We start from the raw sequence: 9,732 nt of genomic DNA on the forward strand, positions 1-9,732 counted from the left end.
GAACTTCTGGCAACTAATTAAAACCAGCTAATGGGATTTCACGCTAGGAGCAAACAAGCAGTTGTTTAACTGTTGACAGTTGTCTTTTAGAATTTTGTATCAAAGTCCTAGAAGTCTTATAGATCTTTATACCACCAAGGAATAGCACAAGGAGGCAAAGATCTGTTAGTCCAAGTTCATGCTGAGGAAGGGTTCTGGAACAGATGACACATGTATGAAAAAGTAGCTTCTATTCCTTTGGTGGGACTCACATTTGACAAATATAAAGATTTCTTTATTTGAAAAGGTAATTCCAGTAGAGCGTAGAGGTATTCACCAGAGTTTCTTCAAAACTGGTTTAAAACTACTCTCAGTCTACATCTCAGTAGCATTGGTCTATGGAGAAACCATTTAAAAATAGGCCTTTCTAGACCAGAAAAATAAGACTGAGACAACACTGTAACAAGTTTTCATGTCTTTTTAGAAAAGGGGACAATGGTCACTTTTTTTCTGTCAGCTATCAAATCCAAGGATAGAGATCAACTTTAATTACAAAAAAGATGCTAACTTATTTTGAGGTTGAAGAATGTGGAGAGGAACATCTAGACATCTCTGCTGCTGAGCTTAAGAAAACACATGTAACAGACATACCTAGAACAGAGTAGTCTAAGTTCTTGCCAGGAGAGGAAGGTGGAATTGGTAAATTCTTAGTGTGTGACCTAGCCTTGGGTTTTCTTTATTAAATGCAGAAGCAGAAAAAAAAAATTAAATCTACAAATAGTAGCAAAACATTAACTGATTGTAACATAACTCGCTTATTACAAAATGAACCCTGTTCTTGGGGCAGTGGGAAGGAGAAAGGGAAGTTCACTGTCAATGCAGCCCTTGTCAGGGTTCTGACTGGGAATCACGCCAACTTCTATTTCTGCTGTAAGTGTGCTCCTGGTGACTTAAAACTACCTATGTAGATAAATTAGATACATGGAGCTTTACCCCTGAATTGATCAAGGCATAGATATCTTGGGATTTGCAAGGTCACATTTTTCTTGCAGTTGCTATTTGCAAAGTCACCTACCAAAAAGAAATAAAACATCTACTGAATTACAGAAACAGAAGAGAGTAATATTTTATGAAGAGCAAAGTGGGTGTATTAACTTAGAAAGATGAAGCATCTGGTAACAGTTCAGATAATAAAGGTCTCTTAAAAATGGTACAAGGTGGAAACTCATTTCTAGCCTTTACACCTGACATTTTTAAACTTTCTCTATGATGCAGCGTTCAGGAAGATTTAGCAGTCGTGTTTTAGCTTGAAGTGGTTTATGTTCATCAGTGACAGTTCCTTCAGGTTCTTTTACGATGATGTTTATATGTGTTCCACTGCATTTTGTGTTAACGCTGGATTGATGACTAAAATTTCATGGGGGGTAACTCAAGAGAAGCATTTATTCCAATGATGTTCCAGTTGCAGAGAAAAAGGAGTAAAGCTCTCCGAGGAAAGTGGGCTCAAGGGCTGCTACAGAACAGGAACCTTTTATAAAAATGGGTATGACACTGCTCTTGTAGACTTCTTCTATAAAGATGAGAATGTTGAATTGCAGCTGCAGGTAGTCTTTTACTCATAATAAAATGTTTTGAAAAATACGTATGCTTTTCTTAGAGTCACAATTTTAAAACAAGATTAAATCCTTTTGATTTTTTTTTTTAAGTGTAGAAACCTTGCATGCTTGTGGCCAAATGCACTGCAGTTTGGCTAAATGGAATGGATGTACTAAGCATATGAAAATGGAGGTTTAGAATATATCCCGTGCAGGTAAGGTGAACAGACATAGGCTGAATAACTTTAATATGCAGTTTTCACTGAGAATACTAATTTTGTAGGAAGCCAATTGGTATTGTTTTTATCCAGTATTTTCGAAGATGTGCCTGCACCCATTTAGCAGATATCCGATTAATAAAATGTAAATGCCTTATCTCAAATTGCTAAATCTTTAATGTACCGTTCTATAGAAGTATTTATTCAACAGCTGTAAATATATAAGGCAACAAAACCTCTTTATGACATTAGGAAGAATATTTCAATTCACTTATACATTTAAAATGTTCAGCATACATATGAAAATTTTCACTTTTTAAACTATTCCTCCCCCTTTACGTACATGTACCAGCTGTACCATGATTTCTCAGTGCTAATTAAGCTATTGCTGTTATCTTGCTCATAAAAAAGATTAAAAAAAAAATCTGTTATGCTCTCCCTATATTAAATACATTGCATCCTCTGATTTGTGCCTAATAATATGGTATTATTCAGTATTTTTTTGGTTGTTTTATTATTTGCTTTTTGTTTTGTTTTGTTTTTTTTTAACGCAGCATTCCTAAGATTAGATATTTTCATCAAGCCAGTCTTTTTTTTTAAAAAAAAAATCACTATTGTGTTAATATTTTCACAACTTGCTCTTTCACTTCTGTATCAGGGTGATGTAACAAAGATGCCAGTTTCTGAGCAAATGGAGCAGAGTCTCTGCAGAGTGTAAAGAAAATGGAATCTTTGCTGTATTGGTCCTGAATAACGGTGCCGTCTTCATTGTTCATGTTCTTTTTCAAGTTTGCTGCGAATGCCAGGGCTCTAAGCAGAATATCTCTGTTTATACAGTTGTCAAAAAGCAACAACAACGATGGCACCTAGGATATTCGAGAAGTAATCCATACTTAATCAGCAGCAGTAAATACATGTAAATAATCTACCTTTGAAAAATGGGAAAAAAAACACCCTGCATCTATGCCATCTAAACCAGAAACCCTATGAAATACCCGAGCTCTATATGCTGTGACAGATGCCAGAAACTTGCACAGCACACACTTTTCTGCTTTAGAAAAGACTGGGTTGTGCTTCACAGGCGAATAAATGCCCTGTACTTTCAGTGTCCAAAATGGGGCTGTCTGGAAAATTCCAATTTGGAAGAGAGGGTCTGCTTTCCTTCTCAATAATGTTGCTTTTGCCCTCTGCAGTGATCTGAATGTTTTTATGTTAGCACAGCTGACAAATGAGAAAAGGATACACTTCTAACAGAGGACTGAATTATTTAGTTTTTATATTTTATATTTTGTTTTAATAATGAAGAGCCGGTAGTATCTAGACTAGCTTTGCTCGTGGCAGAAATAAAAGCCACTGCATGTTTTAAGAAACTTAGTTCTGGGAGGGGAGGAGGAGGCAGCACCTTTCCACTGACTCAGTTTTGATGTGAGGAAAGGATATGACTGAAATAAACCTGCGCACCAGGGCCAGCAATAGCAAATGTCAAATAAAGTCCTCTACAAAGACTTAAGTAAATGTGCAGGGAAAGTTCACTTACCTTACCCTTGTTTTAATAATGAAGAGCCGGTAGTATCTTTTATATTTTATATTTTGTTTTAATAATGAAGAGCCGGTAGTATCTAGACTAGCTTTGCTCGTGGCAGAAATAAAAGCCACTGCATGTTTTAAGAAACTTAGTTCTGGGAGGGGAGGAGGAGGCAGCACCTTTCCACTGACTCTGTTTTGATGTGAGGAAAGGATATGACTGAAATAAACCTGCGCACCAGGGCCAGCAATAGCAAATGTCAAATAAAGTCCTCTACAAAGACTTAAGTAAATGTGCAGGGAAAGTTCACTTACAGTGCTTAGAGACAACAGTTTTATAGCTGGTTTTGAGTAAAGGGGTGGGGATTTCAGTGGAATGGGGTTGTCTCAGGTACGGTGTGTTACCTATAGAAACAGCTGCTGAGAAGGATCATTTACAGTACTGGTTGTATTTGATGTTTGTACCTGGTCTTCAATCTCTATACTGACTACACGTCTGGAAATGAGGCTTTGGGTTTGTTTTTGAAACTTATCAGGGTACATTATATATATTACATACAAAAGTTCATAGTACTACTCCTATGGGGGAAAAGGAAGGTGAGAAGGGCAACGAAGCTGGTGAGGGGTCTGGAGAGTAAGTCTTATGGGGAGAGGCTGAGGGAGCTGGGGTTGTTCAGTCTGGAGAAGAGGAGGCTGAGGGGAGACCTTATCGCTCTCTACAACTCCCCAAAGGGGGGGTGTAGAGAGGCAGGGGTCGGTGTCCAAGTCACAGGCAATGGGACAAGAGGAAATGGCCTGAAGTTGCACCAGGGGAGGTTCAGACTGGATATTAAGAAAATTTTTTACACTGAAAGGGTTACTAAGCATTGGAATGGGCTGCCCAGGGAAGCGGCTGAGGCACCATCCCTGGAGGTATTTAAAAGACGGGTTGACATAGAGCTTAGTGACATGGTTTAGTGATTTTTTTTATCAGAGTTAGGTTGATGGTTGGACTGGATGATCTTAAAGGTCCCTTCCAACCTAGACATTCTATGATTCCATGATTTGGAATAGTACACAGGTAGTGTGACCAACTGTCTTCAAGTGCTTATGCCCTGTGACTCCCCCTCTGCCAGTACAGTAACTGTATTACACCGCACTCTGGAAAAAGCCAGCCTGCGAAAGAATCTACACTTCTAGCTACTGATTTTAACTGGGTACTGCCTAGAAGTTTTTACTCTGGAGTTGCATATATACTTCTAATACATTAAAATTCTTCTAATGCATGCATATATCTACGTGCATACGCATGTATAAATTCTAAAAACATAGTGACACAACAAGAACCTTACTTGAGCTCTGAGAAGATGTCTTGTCATGGCTGGGTTTGCAGTTAAGTTCACAAGTACTTTCAAAACTTGAATCTGAAATGAAGAACATACAAGTAAATTGCAAGCTCCAAACCCAGTAAGTACAGCAGTAACAGGCATCAATAATGTCAGTGTTGACTTGGAGGGGAAAAGGTAGAATGGGTCAACTGACATCTTGAGTCTTTGGTAGAGGAGAAAACAGACCTTATGGAGCCACTAGCATGTATATACCAAGTACAGACATCTTAGAAGCAAACTCAGTTTGACTTAAGCATTGAAATAAGGCAAGATCTATAAATAACTCACGGTAGGCAAAATATGGATTATTTTTTAAATATACAGAAGATAGTTAAGTACTGTATTTAAAATGTCATCAGAAACATATACAAATACACCTTTGTACTTTCCTGGACCTTTTGACACTAATGTTTTAACTAAACACTAGGAAAAAGCCAAATGCTACTTATTGTACTGAAGTAAAATAGGTCAGCTAAGTTTAGTGGAAATTTGTGTTTTGGAAAACTGGTTTTGATCTGACAGAGCAACTGGATACATTGATATTGAAGGTACTATGACACCTTGAATAAAGATTTGAAGCTCTTCTCTTCTTTCAGTGTTACAGTAATTCATAAATAAACTCAATTTCCCATTGCAGTCACTAGGATGCAATAAGCACAAGTGAGCAGAAATCCGTATTAGGTTATCACTGCTTGACATGCTTCCCCAGAGACATTTGTGCATGAGTGAAGCCTTTCACATACAGGTTCTCCTTGCTCTGTGATGCAGTAGCAACATTCAGTGAGCAGAAGAGAATTCAGGAGCTGCAACAGCAAAGGTATAGGACAATAGCACACAGAATTGCTATGACAGAGCTCTAGCCCAACGGTTCCACTAACAAGACTCCCTTCCTCCCCTCTTTCAGAATTTATGGATTTTATGCACTATCCACTATCATTCATGAATCCTTGATTTTCTAAGCACAGTCTAAAACACTTTACAAAACCAGTAAAACAGAAGCAAGTAAAGCAGCTTCATAAATGGTTACACTGCCCAGTACCTGTGTCCTTTCATTTCCTTCTGAAAGCAAATGAAGAAAGCAGGGAATTGAGTTTATCATCTTATGGTGATAGTCACTGGTAACAGACATGTTTGTCAACAATCGGAGTGCAGCCAGCTGCAGGTCAGAGTTCAGGGGAGCTGACTCAATGCTCCTACAAACTTGCATAATGTATACCTGGGGAAGAAGGGAAGGAGATAAAAAGAGAAAACATTTTTTGATACATGCAGATTTTCCATTCACAAACAGTATCAGTAGCCCAGCCACAGCAGTGTAAATACCTCTTGAACGCTGCTGACTGAATACATAACCTCATCAATGTTCTTGGAAATGAGTACTATTTTGTTTTGTTTTGAATATATTCAAACATTCTATTGGCATGATAGAAGCAGGTGTTACAGAGTTACACTGAATAACCTTCCTGAAACATAAATTGCTCTGAAAACCCAAACTGCTTTAACTCCATCTCAGAAGTGGCACATTTCCTTCAAGGAGTTATTTAAAAAAATCACTTACAGCAACCAACATTGTCCTAAATGTTGAGAACAAGCTAAGGACAAGTCCTGGAATGAAATCCTTTCTTCCAACCACATGCCCCATTCACTTCAGAGCACTGATGACAACTGATATGAACCTTTTACCAAATTTTCTTCTGGATGACAGTATACAATGAATCTTGGCATCCTAGCTAAGAAAAAAAATAACTTTGCCTTTACCAAAGGAGTTGTTTTCTACTTATATATCTATATAAATATTTGCTGTTGGCAAGCAATACTTTAAAAGCCGTTACTCAATGCTAAAGATCCTGCAAACTGCTACCTACAGTCAAACTGCCTTTTTATCAAGCTAATGAAAGAAGTAGTAAAAAAAATCTTCAAATCTGCATCAACTCACTGCTTGGACACACCTTGATCTATTGATTAATCTCATAATGTCAAAAGTGGATGCTTTTTTGATGGTTAGTCCTTTCACATTCATACCATCTACTATATTTACCAGCGGGACTTCTTGGTTTTATATGCTATTCTTTTAAGATAAAAGTATCCCCCTGAAAATTGGTGTCATACAAACCCAGGGGATCAATTACTGTTGTCTCCTTGCCTAAGGAGTCATGGTAAGTTCAGTCTGAATTCCATCCTATTGAACAACTACTACTGATGTTCTTGATGTGTTTGGAAATCATCTTGCCTCACATAATTTCACTATTAACTTAGGAGCACAGTCTCTGATTAATAGCATTTGGTGAAAGCTGAACACAAAGTGCCTAGCTTCTGACTGTCTTTTAAAAAAAAGTAAGTGCCAATGATGTAGTGCATTTTTAAGTTATCCTTTTGGCCTTGGGATGCACCAATCATCCAGATCTGCTGGTTCGTATGTCTAACATCAAAACATTTTGGCATCCTGGCCTTTATGCTGAAAGCTCTGTATTATCTCCTGGCTTTTTCCCTTTAAGAAACTTACCTGTATCTCTTGCTGGTTTTTAATATTCATACTCAAATTATTAAGTGCATTTAGTGCTTTCTCTTTAACTTTGGGAACGCAATCCGAGAGCATTCCTCCAATAACAGAAAGGCCATCCAAATTTCGGATTATATCCTGAAATATAAAACACATATTTAATAATTATTTTTAAAAAGTAAGTAAATGCTGAAGGCTTTCCTCAAAGTTTCCATTTTAACGCAAACGGAATGTGTAAATGAAGGCTTCCAGAACAGACTCTTCTGTTTAAAAAGAGAGCATTAGTAGATATTGCTTTATTGCTTCCATTGAAATTTAGAATAATCCTGCTTAGAGCCAAAGTATTATTTGACGTTATTTGACAATGGCACAACACCTTTACTTTTAAAATCTGTCCTGCAACGCATGCTTAAAGCATTTTAGATTATGAAGAATCAAAGGTAATTACTGCATAATGAGTTTGTAGAACAGCTGAGCCAGATCAGAGTCCTAAAAGTCCTGACTGAACAGAATTTCAAGATGCAGCTTTATATTATGCAAGAAGTTCTAAAACTTTATCTTTCTTTTCCATTACATTTGATTATTTTTTTAAATTTTTTTCACTTTTTCACTCTAACAATCATCAAAAAAAAAAAACAAACGGGTACTCTTTTCAAGAAAATAAAAAAATGAGCCAATGGGCCTTGAGATTCAGTTCTGTTCTGTTCTGAGAGTTTTAAGAAGCCAGGATAGCCAGCTGTCACAAGTACCACAAAAAGTGAAAAAAATAGAAACAAAAGAAAAGGGTGAGGCCCTGGAGGTTAAACCTTTATAAAGGCATGAAAATCTGCACCCATCTCAAAGTTTTTCTGCGTCATATTTCCAATTGATTCCAAGAGACCTGGATAGCTGGAAAATTGCTAAGATGTAAATTACATCCAGCTTTGTAAAGATAATTATCTCAGTAAATTTCAGATCCGATTCTGAAGGTATTTAACCGCTCTCCAACCCTTTCATTAACGTTAAGCAACAAAAGATGTATTTACAGCACTTTTACAATATAGAACTCTGTACTGACTTTAAGTTGTACACACATTAAGCTTACATAAATTCTGTGAAGCTGGTAAATTATGTTATTCAGGCTAGTGGAAATTAAGGCATAGACATAAAATGGATTTCAGAACACAAGTTACCCCAGCTCTCAGTCCCATCACCCTTCAGCAAAACAGCACCTCTCCTCTCCCACACTGACTGGTATTAAAACACTGTTGTTTTCTACAGAACAATACTTACTTGATTTACAGAGAAGGCAGCGCTGTTGCTGAGAGTGATTAAAGCTTGCTCTTGAATTAATGGATCATCTGTGGCCTGGAGCAAATGAATAAGCTTCTGTAGGGCATCCGCATCCATGGTGTGGGTTGATGCTGGAGGTCTGTTGTCTGTCAGTGTTTAAAAATTAAATACTTGATACCGAGTTTGAGACATTTCACTTAGTTATCACTAAATGTTTTTTACAAAGCTGATCTTTAGCTCTCAGTTGTTGTACATGTAGTTCTAAGTTTGACTGTACCCAACCATCATAGCATGGCAAAGAGAGTGTGTTCTACAACAGCAAGACTTCTGTCCTTTTTCTTGAGTCCTCTGACAACCTCTTTTCAAAGTAGAAAATAAAACAAGAGCTTGAGTGTTACTTTTGTATGTTACTTTTTGATTAAACTTCCCCTTCAAACTATTAGGAATATTCATCAAACGTTAATTTTTTTCCTTGTGTTCTCTGAGATGAAATGAAATATGGAAATCTGTCTGTAGGAAAACAGAACTTCTGACTTGCAGACTATTACTTCCAGAAATTATGATAATGGTGTTTTGCTACTACCCTGAGGTCCTTTGACAAATTAACAGCCACAATGTTAAGAACACTGCCAACCGTGGCATCACTCAACCGAGGAAGGCTTGTTTCTGAGTCAGGATGATGTTGTGGAGTACCTGCCTTTTATAAAAGGGCAACACAAATGCCATCAGAGACCATTTTCAGCCAGGCTGGAGGCAGAACCATTTACCTAGCTGAACTGCCTGAAGACCCAATCTATGACTGCTGGACTAATCACAGATGACTCAGGACGACTTCTGAGAAGTCCCTTATAATTCCATGTACTCGCCGTCACCATCTCAGCAGGCAAACACCATAGGGTTTTTTTGGGGAAAAAAGAAAAGAGGTCAAAGTTAATTATGATAATCCAAGAGCTAGCTTGAAGAACAAAATCGGGTTTTATCCTCATCTCATCCTCGTCTGAACACTTTGTTTAGCTTTGAATTACAGGGGGAACACAAACAACTTCAATGACAGAAGTTCAATCAGCCCATGAAGCAAACACGCCGACTGAACGGACGCTTTAGGGGACTCCAAGAAAATTAATTAGGCTTTTTTGAAAAATCAAACGTGCTACAGAGTCCTTTACAAAGGTCGCAGGGCTACCGGAGGGCGAGGAGCAGCACCGCGGCACCCCTCACGGCCGCAGCCCCGCCTCCCAGGCCTCAGGCGGGCCCGGCCCGCAGCCGCTGGAACCCGCCCC

At 38.1% G+C, this 9,732-nt stretch overlaps 1 protein-coding gene across 3 annotated transcripts in view; it reads right to left on the bottom strand.

Annotated features, from left to right (window-relative positions):
- Positions 1-1,104: 1,104 nt before the first annotated feature.
- Positions 1,105-9,732, bottom strand: part of ARMC10 (armadillo repeat containing 10) — a 9,433-nt gene continuing 805 nt past the window's right edge. Inside the window, exons 2-7 of one of the 3 annotated variants that reach the window (XM_014964018.1) lie at positions 9,220-9,327; positions 8,453-8,598; positions 7,184-7,318; positions 5,723-5,899; positions 4,648-4,719; positions 1,105-2,658 (exon numbers count right to left, since the gene is read on the bottom strand). In XM_014964018.1, the coding sequence (XP_014819504.1) occupies positions 2,404-2,658; positions 4,648-4,719; positions 5,723-5,899; positions 7,184-7,318; positions 8,453-8,569 (756 nt within the window). In that variant the 5' untranslated portion in view covers positions 8,570-8,598; positions 9,220-9,327 and the 3' untranslated portion in view covers positions 1,105-2,403. Of the gene's footprint in view, positions 2,659-4,647; positions 4,720-5,722; positions 5,900-7,183; positions 7,319-8,452; positions 8,599-9,219; positions 9,674-9,732 lie in introns of those variants that run through there. The other 2 variants (XM_014964017.1, XM_014964019.1) reach the window with 2 other exon arrangements.

Source organism: Calidris pugnax, unplaced genomic scaffold, assembly GCF_001431845.1.
Source record: "Calidris pugnax isolate Ruff unplaced genomic scaffold, ASM143184v1 scaffold44, whole genome shotgun sequence".
NCBI classification, from domain to species: Eukaryota; Metazoa; Chordata; class Aves; order Charadriiformes; family Scolopacidae; genus Calidris; species Calidris pugnax.